The sequence below is a fragment of the Filicampus tigris genome, chromosome 7, assembly GCF_054856515.1.
Source record: "Filicampus tigris isolate MCC_2025a chromosome 7, RoL_Ftig_1.0, whole genome shotgun sequence".
Classification (NCBI taxonomy): domain Eukaryota; kingdom Metazoa; phylum Chordata; class Actinopteri; order Syngnathiformes; family Syngnathidae; genus Filicampus; species Filicampus tigris.
This window is the reverse complement of record NC_141223.1, coordinates 16286831-16301651: the sequence shown is the minus strand read 5'-3', so window position 1 is coordinate 16301651 and position 14821 is coordinate 16286831. Positions and strand designations below refer to the sequence as shown.

The window sequence follows — 14821 nt, the reverse complement described above, 5'->3', positions numbered from 1 at the left end:
CTCAAATGGTTTACTCAACATACTTTGCAGAAGAACACGTCATAGTCCAACAAATGAAAGCTAGCTAACTTTAAGATAGTTCATGTCCGGCGTCCAAGTTTATAAACTCCCCGAAGTTTGGTGCTTGCAGAGCCAACAGCGAGGTGTTAGCCGGCCAAATATTCCCGTAACTTGGACGATGTAAGCCAGCCAACAGTGAGGCGTTAGCTGGCTAAATATTTCCATAACTACTTCCAGGCAGCCGCTCGCATGACCCGCGTTCGTAGCTTTCACGTGCACTGCCCACGTACGGACACATAAGGGCCATCCAAACATTTCTCTCTGATAACAATATGCTATGCCGCTTTCTGACTCGAGTGGGAAAATTCTGATTCGGTGTTTGTTTTCAACGGCCAATTCGCTACTCAATTGAAGTCACCCAATCGATCACAGCCGTACTAAATCTAAAATGTTCTTTTTTATTTTAAAATTTAAATGAGAGACACCCCCTGGCTTTAACCAATTTGTGTCATCACAAAGTTATGAATTTACCAGAAGCGGTGGATTGGCATTTTTCACAGCAATTGGTGTCAATCATGTCACATCAGGAGTTAGTTTGTATGTATGTGTGAAAGTAAGTGCTGTGAAGTTTTACAAAGAGTATATGACAACATTTTTCCGTGGCATGTATTTGCTCCTGAGCATGCGTTCCTGCATACCCAGCTGACGCACACATTTTTCCTTCCTGCGAGTCGCACTGACTCACCGACGGCACCGCTCCGCTTCCCCCGACTGGCCCAAAGAGAGTTGATGGCGGGGCCACCTAAGGGCCGTTTCCTTCCCTCGTTTCGTATACGCCTCGCCTCCTCTTCCTGCTGGCATCACCTTCATCTTCCTCCTGTTCCTGTACGAGTCACCGTGACACCCCACACCATCATCCTCTCAGTCACACCAGAACACTCGGATCTCTGCAGACTCCCACTGAGATCAGCCAAGCCGCCTCTGCATGCTGCGAGAAGTGATTGTGCATGCCTACTGAAATGAACACCACATTTGCAGGTCCCTTTCTTGTTCATTTCTCACCACATCAGAGTTTGAAGGTGTAAGTTGGGTAGCTGTTGTCTATTTGTGTGAGCATGGTACGGACTCCTCCAGCTAGTCTACCACAGGAAAATAAACACATGTTCAGTTTGGTCAAAGAATCAGCGGGAAGTTACAACCAAGTAAGCCGTGGTGTCCAAGTACCTTTGTACGGCATGTTTCAGTGTGGTCCCAATTAGAAATGAAGGCCAGCTGTCCTGTGGATAAGAGCGTAGAAGGCTTGCTTGTGTTAGCACTCACTACGTTTACATGCAGTCAGTATTCGAGTTAAGGTCAAAATTCCAATTTCTGAGTCATTCGGAATAACCCGTTTACATGGCTTGAGCGGATAGAGTTATCCCCCACATTTAATATCCCGATTGAAAAGGTGACGCACGGATGTCATGACGCAATTATCTCCGCTTGTTACTAGCTTCCGTGAATAAAACACATTATATTCATGTCACTCACCGCACAAATGATGCAGACAGTATTCTCCTCACTTTAAAAGGGTGGTGTCGTACTTACTCTAGCTTTTGCCATGTTTTGTTTATCACCAAACGTGTATTTCAGAATAAGGGCAAATTCGGGTTATTGCGCACATTTACATGGCTTTTAAAACTGCCAATATTCAGGTTTTGAAAGGTTTATTGACTGCATGTAAACGTAGTCGCTGTTACTTGTAGGTTTGTACTTTCTGTCTTTTTGTCCTTTTCCGCTGGCTTGAGAGAGATTTTAGTGAACAAAGGGCAAAAATTTGGATCTTCAGATACTAGTGTTGTTGCGCCATTGAATCGATCTCTTTATGACGTTTGGAGACTCAACATTCTATGTTACATTTTCACACTAGCTGGCTAGTAACCAAAAGAAAGTGTTGTGTGTGTGATATGTTTTAAGAATGTAAATTGAGTTAAGGTGGGACTATAAAGCCCTTTCCACACTGCTTGATGTTTGTGGTGTTCACCTGTGAGGCAGAGTGCAAGATGCCGCAAGCGTATGCACAGAGCTGGGCATCTTCTATCCGTATATGACTTCTAGGCGGTATTTCCCGCCGACCCACGTGGTCCCAGTGTGTCCCTTGTCGGCAACAGCCAATCGGTGTGGAGAACATAATTTTTTCACGTCACACGCAGGTGCCACACAAGCAGACACGCCGCCAAAAAAAGAAAAAATATCAAATAAAAACAAAAGACAGAAACACACACACAGAGCGTGGTAATCGGTGAAATAAAAACAAAACGGACTAAAGCACAGACGAATGCCCAGCTCTGCGTATGCATGTTTGGCACTGAACAGTTGATGCATTTTTCCGCTGATTTGGACGTAAAGTAGTTAAGTAGCTTCTTGTAACAAGGAGGGGAGTTTATATCATTGAAGCATCTGTAGCGATGCTATATTTTATTCAAAGCTAACGTTTATTTTGTTAAAAATGCTCAAATCGACCACTTTCAACCAAACTTGTATATTCACCATGGTGCTCTTCATCCATTGATGTGCCTTCTTTCCCGTGTCACGGTACGTTATTTGACTTGGGGCAACACATTTTTTTATTTCCTCCCTTCACATTTTTTCTTGTCTATTTTTACCTCTTAACTCACCAAAATTGTGTTTATAATTCTTGAATTTATCAATGGCTCACATTGAAACATTCACATCGATATTCAGATTGCCTCTGCTCAAGCGCACAGCCTCATCGTTACAAAACGTGACGTAATGCCTAGGATGCAGTCTTCAAATTGAAGGTGTACAACCTGGCCAGTGAAAAAGACATTCAAGCCACTGTACATCATCTTGAAGGAGAAAATACAAATCAATGATGCGACATTGGCGAAGCAGCATGGAGATGTGTAACAGTCATTTTTATATCAGAATAGCCATAAAAATACCAATGTTCTTATTAAAAGTTGTTTTTCTTAATGTCTGTGAAGATTGCCAGTCATGCAAGTCATGGTAACCCGTAAAGTTTAAATCGAGGCAGCTGGACTCTTGTTTCTTGAATTTGTTGTGTTTATTGTTATTTTCCTAAAACGTCTCAAAATGACTTGGGCAGCTATGCTCAAAGGCATAATGCTCTTGTGCTTAACAGACTAAATTTGAATGTTTTCAGAAACTTTCTTTTCGATTTTTGCATCAAAACTCGCTGAAATGAATGAACCACCTTCCTATTGTAGAAACTTTCTGGTCACCTGAATGTAGTGAAATCTCATGAGTATTACCTCTTTAAATGTTGACCACGCTCAGCCTGCTCTGTTTATCATCGTTTATTATGTCTTCCTTTTCGGTCTGACTCAAACAAACAAACATATTTCCAAAGTATGATTTCCAGGAGCTCATTTGAATTCCACCGAGTGACACATTGAACCCGACAATGCATCCAGGTTGAATTAGAAGCAATCATTTGCTCTTCCTATACAACATTCATAACAGAGGCGAGGCTGATACTGTGATAAATGGTATAACATCAAAGTATTTCTAAACCAGAAATTTCCTTGATGTGTTGGATCAGTGACTTTGTACGTAGACGATTAGAAAAGTTCTTCTGAATTGGCGCCGTAATGTATTTCAATGAGAAGCACATTTTGTCACCAAGCTCTCTATGAATATTTAATGAAAGTTTGTGCTTTTTCGGGTCTGTGTGCTCTTTGGTCGCATTCAGGTGGCTTCCTTGAATATCATACAAGTATTAAAAAAGCACTCAAATCAAAACTAATAAAAAAGTTTGTTTTGCATGTTATCTGGTGTTCGTCATTGTCGTGTTTTTGGTGTGCGGCGCAAGAGAAAAACATTTGACGAGCCAAGGAAATTAAAATCGCTGTACCCTTACCACCTGTGTTGTCACTTCCCATTCTTTAGGGTTAAGGGTTGTCTTTTGATCTAATCTAGTGTTTGGGAAGATTTAATAATCTCACAATATGGAGGAGTAATTTACATGCTTCAAGGTCAAAGAATATAAATCACCAAGGTGTTAGACAGAGAAAAACGCAGGATGGGATGCAAATAAAAAAGAGCCATTTCTGTTTCACAGTTGTAATCAATGTGACAAGAATTGGCAAAGCAAAGAAATAAAAATAAATGTGTTGCAGAAGATTGCTGAGTCGGTTTGAAATTGAATAAGGGGTAAAAAGGCAGCTATATATACAACAATGGACTGAATTTAATCTTACAAATTAATCTTGCAGAGTATTAAACCGATACTATTGGATGTGGTTTACAGTGGTAAAGCAAAACAAAAGATTTTAGTGCAGATGTTGCCGATTTTCTTTTATTATCATTTATTATCCTCATTATAATTCCTCAAGGGGAAATTAAAAGTCACACTCTGCTGCACTTGTGTTGCACACCACGCAGAGAAGCAGATCACACGCATGCAGGCATGCAAGGAGAGGTGTGAGTGAAAGGGTTGTATGCACCTTGACAGGATGCAGACTAGCATCTTCCCAACAACTAGTTGCCATTTTTACATTTCTCCACAGCGGGATGTGAACCCGTGACCATCTAGCAAAATACTTACAGATGACCTACTGCTTTATCAGAATGAAGCTTCATTGAAATGCATGGAAAATTCAAATTGATAAACCCAGCGAATGATCCATGTGCATGTAAATACTTTTTTTTCCTTGACTTTTTTTTTCTTGACTTTTTTTTCCATGCCATTTTCATCCATATGTATTTAATGAGAAACTAGGTGTGTCAGAAAAGTTACAAGAAAGGCGTAACAAAAGATATATGTCAAATGCAAACTACAGATGCTCAGGGCATTGTGCGCATTCACGTTGCCATGGTCAACTCCCACTTGTTCTTGTACACCGAACAAAGCTTCAAAAGTTGATCGTCTGGCCAACATCGAAGGGCAAAACTTGAATTTTGTAGTTTGGATTTGAACTACACATATCCTTTGTGACTCCGGTCTGGGAACTTTTCTGACACACCTTGCATACCAATATAGCATCCTAGTATTTTTTAAACCCATATGGTTTTACAGCCTTTCTGTAGAGGTTAAGTGTGTGATGTCCATTTAGACTACATTTATCAATTAGAATTCTTACATGCTATCTTTAAAAAGTCAGTCGCTGTTTGCACACTCACTCCTGTTTTGATGATGACCTACCTTCGTGCAACAACTGAGCACCCAGAAACAATGATAAAGCTTACGACACATTGTCAGACAGCAAGGCGCACCTTATGCCCAGCATTTTTGTGTGTGTGAAATGTGTGAAATGAAGAAGGAACTGGAAATAATGGTCGAAAAAAGAGGTACCAAGAAACCCTAACCCTAACCCAAAAGACTGGTGGTTGTTCAAGTGGGTAAATGAGTCCATGTCTTGGTGTTTGCGGTTGTGGTAGAGCTAGCAAATGGTTTAACTTACTTGACAGTTGACACTTGTGGGCTTTAGAGCATCGGGTTGTTGGTAATATTTGTCAACTGTGGGCTTGTAAAGTCCTTTGAGACTCTTCTGTCTGTTTGTTTGCCTATACGAATAAACCTGACCTGACTTGACACCTAATTGCATCCGATTTGTGTAATGTTCCGGGGGACTTTACCTGCTTGTTGATCTGATTTGCGCATACAAAAGTCAGCGCATTCGTTCAAACACATTGAAAGTTTCTGCTTAACGTTTTCCAAAGAGTTTTATCATCTCATCATCAATCCTGTCTTGGTTTGTGTGGTTTCCTTGTGATATGCAGAGTGGCAAATGCGCACGAGTAGAAATGAGAATGAGGCTCTCTGCCACAGGAAATGCTGGTAATTGGTTTAATGAATGCATTACGCCGCCGCTGATGGAACACATGCCTTGTGTTTGTTTGTTCCTCTTAGAATCACAACTATCTTTTTCACCTTTTACTGCAATCACACCAAGTCTCCTAATTGCCAACGGCCTCAACAATTGTGCCATCTCTGTCATTGTTTGTGCATCCTCCACCATCTTATGAAGGTCATTGTGTTCCTCCTTCTGAGAGAATAGAGGCAAATGATCCGATTGGCCTTTTGCAGCCGCTGGACATAATGACTGATCGCATGTTTATTGTGTGTGTGTGTGTGTGAGCAGATTGGCCTGTGGCACTCTGAAGATGGACTGTCTATGGAGAAGAAGCTCCCATCAATCAACACGACGGACACCCTCTTCAACACGACTCTTACCATCACTACAATACTCGTAAGTGGCATGGCGTGCACACATCATGCTAATGCGTTAGCACGGCAGTATGACATTTTGCGGCTGGCACGCTACAAGGCGGTTGCATTTCGCCGAACAAACCCTTGAGAGGAAGCAATGACATGTATCGCTTTGCCCATAGTGCCTCGCTCAGAAAAAAATAAAATAAAACGACGGCTCAGCTTCAGAAAACAGGTCAGCCGTGATTGGTCATTACCTGAGCCCTGTGCAGTTGTGATGTCATTTTTAGTCGACATAAGTGACAAAATGGCCGCCCCCGGAGATGGCTAAAAAGGGGTGGATTAAATCTTATTTCACAAATGCAATATTTATCAGAACGCCTTGTTTCAACTAGTGGGCTTGCATAGAACATATTCTTGGAAAAAAACATGTTTGGGTAGACTATCTCTTTAAAAGCTCATAGAGAACAAAGTAAGATATTAAATGGCCATTACCCAACTATGTACATCTTGTGGCTGTGGGGAATGGGCCCATTCTGTCTGAATGCTAAAAAGAGAAAATAATTCATTTATTTGTATTTTCATCAAGATTTCCACCAATGGCTTCTTGCCTCGCACATCCACCACTCCTCCATGAGAAATCAGTTGTGTAGTTTCTGTGTAATGCTTCTTTAAAAAACAAGTAACACCAAACAACAATAACAATACAAACAATGTGAAGTTCACTCTTGACTGAGGTAATTATTCTCCGTTTCGATCGATACTTTTTTTTTTTTAATTGTGGTTGGAATTTGCAGTGCTGTAGAACAGTACTGTATTCTTCTGGAAGCTGTTCTAATATTTAGCTATACTTGTTTATTTATTAAAGTTATTTTGTTTACGATGGTGCAGACATACGACATTACAAACGATGCTCACTGAACTAGTTCGTAAGAATATGCTGTCACACACACACGGCACAAGAAAGCATGCGTATTTACAAACATAATTACTGTTTTGCATTTGATTGTGTTATATTTTTGGCAGAGAATTGTTTTTCATCCAAATATTATCTGTAATTCTGACTTTACAACTGCGTTGGTGTAGGTTCATGATAGACTATTGATAGACTACAGTTTATTCCGACTGCAAATTCAGGCTATGTCGCCACTGTAGGAGCGGAACTGCATCATAAACCCATGGACTATAACTAACATACTGTAAGTAGTATTTTAGAAACGGCTGTCAGTATGAGTCAGAGTTCTACACCACTAAAAACTACAGGCAGGGTGTTTCATAAGCAGAGCTGGGCAGTCGGACCCTGTGGCCCGGCCGGATGCCCATTTTTGGGGCGGGGGGTGGGGGCTGACAAATTTCATCTCAGCCTACTCAGTGAAAGGCTTCTTTTTAGGCTTCTTTCTACTCCCGCGTCGGCGCGAGCGACAACTGCCGCATTGATTCACATGACCGACGCATTGTGCTGTTGGCGACAGGTCTGCAACACATGCCGCGCACACATCAGGAATTGTTGCTGCTCTGATGGGTCCATTATGTCACATGTTGCTTACTGTATAAATACCATCCATCCATCCATTATCTGTACCGCTTCTCCTCACAAGGGTCGCGGGGCGTGCTGGAGCCTATCCCAGCTGTCTTTGGGCAGTAGGCGGGGGACACCCTGAACTGGTTGCCAGCCAATCGCAGGGCACACAGAGACAAACATCCGCACTCACAATCACACCTAGGGGCAATTTAGAGTATCCAATCAACTTACCATGCATGTTTTTGGACTGTGGGAGGAAACCGGAGTGCCCGGAGAAAACCCACGCAGGCACGGGGAGAACATGCAAACTCCACACAGGGAGGCCGGAGCCGGGATCGAACCCGCGACCTCTGAACTGTGAGGCGGACGTGCTAACCAGTCGACCACCGTGCCGCCGTATAAATACCAGTAAATTGTAAAATTAAAACCACTCATACAGTGGCAATTAAAATATAACATACTTTGAGACAGCCTATATACAGTATTTGGTTATGCCGCTGGATGTAGTATACATTATAAATACATTGTTTTTTTAGTTGTTTTACCCATAATTAATATGCAGTATACATGTTTAATGAGAATTAATTGCATTGATAAATCCTTTTGCATTCATTGCTTCCATTGTTCAGTACAACCACACATGTTCAAATTATGTTTTCAACGTGTTTATTGCTAACAATTATTAATTTGTTAAGTTGCAATTTGTCGAAAGTGTAGCCAGACCATCTGGACTGTATTATCAGCTGCAGTGTCACAGAAATAAGGAAAAGAACACAAAAATATTTTGTTGGTTTCATTGAGACAGAATGTTCCATTTTACCCAGGAGGGGGGATGTGTGAATAAGATGTAAGCGTTTGAGAACAAATGAGATGGTTCTTTCACAACAGGAAGTGGGTGTGAGAGAATGAATTGGGGGAGCTCAGCGGCTCAATTTCATTTTGTAGATATAGAGTCCCTCGGCCAAACTTTGGAATCCACTGCTGGGCAATTTTCAGGACCTATCACAGCTCATTCATCACGATATGATTGCTGTGTCGCTCTTATCTTGCTCATGCGCAACAGCTGAAGAATTTTTTACCTGAGAGACTGTTTTGAATTAGCACTTCAACTAATAATAGAGGCCTGCTTCGTGCACGTGCAAGAATTCTTGACGTCATTCCACGGCCTTTATGCCGTGGTTTTATTACACAAATGCTGTCGCAGTCACAGAATTGATGATCGCATACCCGCTGGCCCACGGGGCATGTGTTTGCAATCATTGATCTGATTTTTACACTGTGGTGGATTTGTGGCGTTTATGGCCTCAGTAAGCACAGCCATGCAATGGAAGATGCCAATTATTTGCTTCTGTGAGATAAAATTCTTTTTATATGTTGTGTATTATTGCGCTTTATCTCTGTGCTGAAATGCAGTCGCTTGTCCAACTGTAAAAAGGCTAATTTGCTTGCATTTTGATATGTTTTGTTCCCTCCGGCCTCAGCTGGAGCTACAGTATATTGCACTGCGATACAGCACTTATAGTATGTCACACATGTCCTATCACCTGTGGGTCTTTCTCACAAATAAATAGACATGGTACTGTCATGTCTTGAAATACAAGTGACTCGTGTGTGTGTGTGTGTGTGTGTGTGTGTGTGTGTGTGTGGGCGTGTTTGTGGTGTGTGTGTTTTTCAAGATACGAGACGTTATGCGACTGATTTGTTCGCTATGACGGACAAGCAGAAATTTGAAATTCAAACACTATAAGGTGATAGTCAACTCAACTCACTTCACAACAAGCACAGGTTTGGCAGAGTGTGAACAATTCATCCACAAAGCACCTTTAGAAAGCTGTTAAAGCTGTTAAAAAGCTTCAAGCTGTTTAATGCCACTCCCAGTTGAAGTTAAACTAAATATCCATAGAAGGGCTAACAAATAGCATCTAATGTATGTGTCGGTATTATCGTGCATCAAGTAACAGACATTTGAACACAAATACACACGCAACACATGTAGACAAAAATATACTCACAGATGTATATTCTTTATCCTCTGCGAAAATTGTAACTATTACTGCAGCTTAATGAGTCACACCAGAAGGAACCATTTGTTTTTGTAAAGCACAATATGTGCTACTTTCCTTATTGCAAAACACCAAAAGTTTGTGTTGCGTATTTTTGAGGAGGCTGGAAAGGAATAATGGCATTTCCATTCAATTCATTTGGGAATTTAATTTGAGCTGTTGTGTTTACAATATATAGAATATATTGTTTATCGTGATTATAGAACTGCCCTGTGTCACAATGAGACATGTTTGTAATATTTTGCCCTCCTGATAAATTCATATATCTCCGACAGTGTATATTAAAAACACGCCTTCTCGTCTTTGTAAAGGCAGAATTTTCGCTAGAGCGCTTCTAATGCATCTCAATTGATTGTGTAGGTATACCTAATGTTGTGGCACCTGTGCGCTGGTATTCTGTTTTGTCCAAATGAGTCATCCCACACACTTATCAGTCCACCACCAGACTCCTCTTTGCCTGGGAATTGGAGGCTGCTTTTGAAGGCTGACTTTTGTTTTGTCTTCAAACTTCTACTGAGTTCTTACTCATGTGTGCAACAGACACATTTTCTGTAAAGTACATGCAGAGGTGGGTAACAACAAGATACATTTAATTTACTATGTGAAGTAATTTAGTTTCACCTGTCAGAGTAGTTTTAATGCATTTTACTTGTATGTCACTGAACAATTAGCTACATTCTTGTATTTTTATTGACAGTTATACGTTTTTAAAGTGTGCAATACATTTGGATTTTTCTGATATTTGTAATATTTTTGTTTCACCATTCCAATGTAACTACTACTGATGTTTGACTTCATTTCTCCAAACAAAATGAACCAGGCACTCACAAGACCATGCGCAGTCTCCAGTCCCACACACAAGCAAAGCTTTCAAAGTGACTTATTTCCCTGAAACATGGCAAAAATCTGCTGTATGTTTACCTAATGATGGGCTTCAAATCCCATGTGACCCGAGTGAGGTTAAGTGGTAAAGATATATGGATGGACTATGATTAAAAACAGCTATGTCATGAGCTGTCAGCTGTGGTTCCCTAAAAAAAATGTGCATTTCAGCCCACTTGGAGCTTGAGAAATACAAGATACAAGAGGCTGTTTTGGTCTGCATTTGCAAAATGTCGAATAAAACCAGCCGGTCAACCACAGCACATGAATGCAATTTACCATTCGATTGTCTGACCCAATCAGACCCATTGGGGATGCCTCTTCCACAATGGCAACATTTTATGATTAATAATTTCTTTGCGTTGACCCCGTTGTGCTGGTTAACATACAATTTGCCTTATTTTATTTCATTTTTAAAAATGTTGTCTATGTCAGTTCATCAGCCAATCCCCATCAGTTAGTCTGCCAGAAGTACGTCAGTCCGTCCCCCCACCATCCCAAAAAACATCAGCAAAACTGGCGTCAGTCTGTAATGGACATCACTAATGACTAACCAAAAAAATATATATATTATGTGTGGATAATGCAAACGTTATGTAATTTAGGAGAATCCATACGTGATGCTGCGGCCGGATCACCAGGAACTGGAGGGTAATGAGCGGTACGAAGGCTTCTGTGTTGACATGCTGAAGGAGCTGGCAGCCATACTCAAGTTCAAGTATCGTATCCGACTGGTGGGGGATGGACTGTATGGGGTCCCTGGAGCCAATGGAACATGGAGCGGTATGGTGGGAGAGCTCATTTCAAGGGTATGTAAATTTGCATCAGTCTTGTGAACTTAAATGAAATTGTTTATCTCAAATTATCAAATATACATGCGCAATACCACATGTGTCAGGTGTTTTCTCAAGGGATGTGCATTCAAACACTCACAGACACTTACAGGTATACTGTACATTATCATACTCATAAGTTTCTCACTGGGATGTTATTAAATGGTACAGATTGTTTTTAATCAACCAATAAATCATTTATTTCCAAATATATGCCTTGTGGTGCATGTTAGTTTAGATTAGAAACTCACAACTGGCCTTTTCCAGCATTTCCAGACATTTCCTTCTGAATGATGAATACGGTTATTGTTGAAAGTCTCAGGAAGGTCTGAAGAGTTGTCATTCCATCAAACACTGCACATAGACTAAGAAAATGCAAACTGTTTAGTGTTTTTAGGTTATCATGTGTACCAAAGTAGCTGGTCCATACTGTATCGCTTTTTGGAACTATGGAGGGGAATCGAAAACTGGTTCTTGGCGACAACCGGCTACCAGAGTTTTAATTCCATGGCATCGTTTGCCATATTTGCAAACCATTCCCTTATCAATTCCACTCGAGATGAATGACGTTACCATTTTAATTCCATGGCATCGTTTGCCACATTTGCAAACCATTCCCTTATCAATTCCACTCGGGACAAATGACGTTACCACGCATGTTGCATAGCGATGTTATTTACTCGCACAGCTAGCAAGAAACATAGCGCCGAATGCTTGAAAGTTAGTTATGGTATATTCATACAGTGGTACCTCTACTTACGAACTTCTCTTCAAATTTTCAAGTTACAAAACCTCTCAACAGGAAACTATTGCCTCTTGTTAGGAAAGAAATTTCAGGATACGAAAGGTAAAAATACAGTATGGGCTGCTAATCGCAGCTCCAGAGTTTCCTGAACGCAACATACTCAAAGCTGCTCTGCTATTGGCCATTACCTAGCATCTTCCTGGCATCCCATTGGCTAAGAGGGAACTCTACCGTATGTGTCTATGTGTGTAGACAGGTAGATAGATATAAATGTGATAGACATGTCGATGCAGCGTCCTCATCTTCGGTCATGAGGTGTTCTGATAGTTTTACGTGAATTAGAAACGAGGAAAAGAAAAATAGGAGAAAATATATTTTTTCATCCATACAAACAAAGCAAGAGATAATAGAAAAGTATGAAAAAGGGATGCGTTTGGTTGATATCACCAAAGAATATGACCGTAATGTATCGACAGTCGCCACGTTATTAAATCAGTTCTTTACAAAACACCAGGCAAAAAACACTTCTAAAAGAGAACATGAACCAGAGAGGGCAAAAAGCGATGAGGACAGCAATTAAAAGGTAAACAACCATCATTTTTATTCTTTACTCTATTCTTTGTTTTTTACAATATGCACAACTCTCATTTATTGTGCAATAATCTAATTGTAACATGTATTTGTTACATGTTTTGATGCATTTTCATGCTTTATAATGTGACATTAATAATCTGAATATTGGAAGGTTTGGAACAGATTAGGGCATTTACATGGAATACACGTCTCTACTTACAAAATTTTCTACTTAAGAAATTTCTTCCAGAACCAATTAATTTCGTGAGTAGAGGTACTACTGGTGTTCATCTAAGGAAGGAAACACTACCAATATGCCCAAAACTTTGCAGAAACAACATGTGATAACATTTTTGTTTGTTTGTTTTTGTTTTTCAGTAGACCAGCACAAGCATATGATTTTAAAAAAAAAAAAAAACAAAGCCACACAAAAAAAGTTCATCGACAAAAGCAAAACAAAAGGTCACCATGTCACCCTTTGCAACCGCTCTACACATCCTGCTCAAAAATGGAGTGGGAGGAAGAAATCTAAATCCCACCCCCATCTCACATTTATATTACAAGTCACACATTCTAACTTTCGCTTATAATAATATAATATAAACAATATATACCAACATGGTAAGCAAGAGCCAGTGACTGAGCAGTTAATGCTAAGACCCACCCTCCTTGTACTGTGACCAGACCATATGTTTGTAAGACACTTTAAAGCTATGGATGCTTTAGCCTTGCTTGTGGTGTAGGTCAACTTTTAGATGAAGGTCGCGCTTTTGATCCGAGTGCTGAACCCAGCAGCAGCAACAATGTAACTATGTCCTCTCCTGTCAATACTCCAGATAACTATGTTGTAGAACCTGCTGCGTGGTGAGAGACAGAGTCTGACTGGCTCCAAGCCTGGCAGTACTTGCTCCAGTCTACCATTAGCTTCTCATTTTCACCGAGGCAGGGAGGAGTGAGTTCCCAGATTACAGGTGGACTTGAGTTCATTGTATTTTTTCACTGGCTGACATAGTTATATTTATACCATATATGAGTGTTGTAATCATACTGGACATTATTGTGTCATTGTCACGGAATAATCTAGGTTGTATTTTGCAAACTTCTACAGAATAATAATATAGTTTGTGGACCTCTTAAAACCACACTGTTGAGTTTGTTACTTAAATTAAGATATAAATGGATAAGTGGATGCTAAGCTACTTCAGTCTCCTTTTTTCCAATGGGTAAGTATCAATAAGATAATCGATAATGGAATTGGAATCGTAAAAATCTTATCGATTCCCATCCCTATTTGGCACCCACGGTAATGGAGCGGTAGTTATGCTATTCTTTGTCAAGACGTTATCTTCACTTTAGTAAATTAGCATAAATGGGATGGAAAGAACACAAAACTCTACTTTAACAAACAAAGCTATTGTTATAAACATCCACATGCCAAGAAGAAGTGAACTGTACAGTACAGTTTGGTGGAAACGTGAATTAAAAGACATTTGAGTTGAGGTATGGGAGCAAAAAGTATGAGAGATGGTGAGGACAAACTTAAAAAGGGGACTTGGAGTTCATGTGTTGGTGATGATACTCAGGGGGTTGTCGTAATATTAATGGAAGACATTGCGTATGCAAAGCAAGACTTTCTGTTGTTATTTTTACCAGCGTCTCTGAGAGTTTCAGTTTCGGAGGGATAAAAATTTAGCTAAGGTTTTCTGTGCTCTTTTCTACAAGTGTATACAGTGGAACCTTGGGTTATGATCTTAAGGCGATCTGTGACCCCCTTTGTAACCCAAAACGTTCATAAATCAAAGAAATTTTTCCCATTGAAATTAATGGAAATGCAATTAATCAATTTCAGCCCCAAAATATAGGCATTTATCAGCGTGTGGTTAGACTAAAAATAGTGCATCATAGAAATGTTGTGAAACCTCGGGTTGCAAATTTAATTTGTTCCGTGAACCCGTTCTCAAACCGAAACATTCTTAAAAAGAGGTCATATTTGCCATTGAAACGAATGGAAGAGCAATCAATATGTTG

At 40.2% G+C, this 14821-nt stretch overlaps 1 protein-coding gene across 2 annotated transcripts in view; it reads left to right on the top strand.

Moving 5' to 3' along the window:
* The window catches only part of grik4 (glutamate receptor, ionotropic, kainate 4), a 351164-nt gene that overhangs the window by 302168 nt on the left and 34175 nt on the right, over positions 1 to 14821 (top strand). For both annotated transcript variants that reach the window (XM_086035775.1, XM_086035774.1), the window contains exons 12-13: positions 6108 to 6215; positions 11248 to 11451. In XM_086035775.1, the coding sequence (XP_085891901.1) occupies positions 6108 to 6215; positions 11248 to 11451 (312 nt within the window). The remainder of the gene's footprint in view (positions 1 to 6107; positions 6216 to 11247; positions 11452 to 14821) is intronic.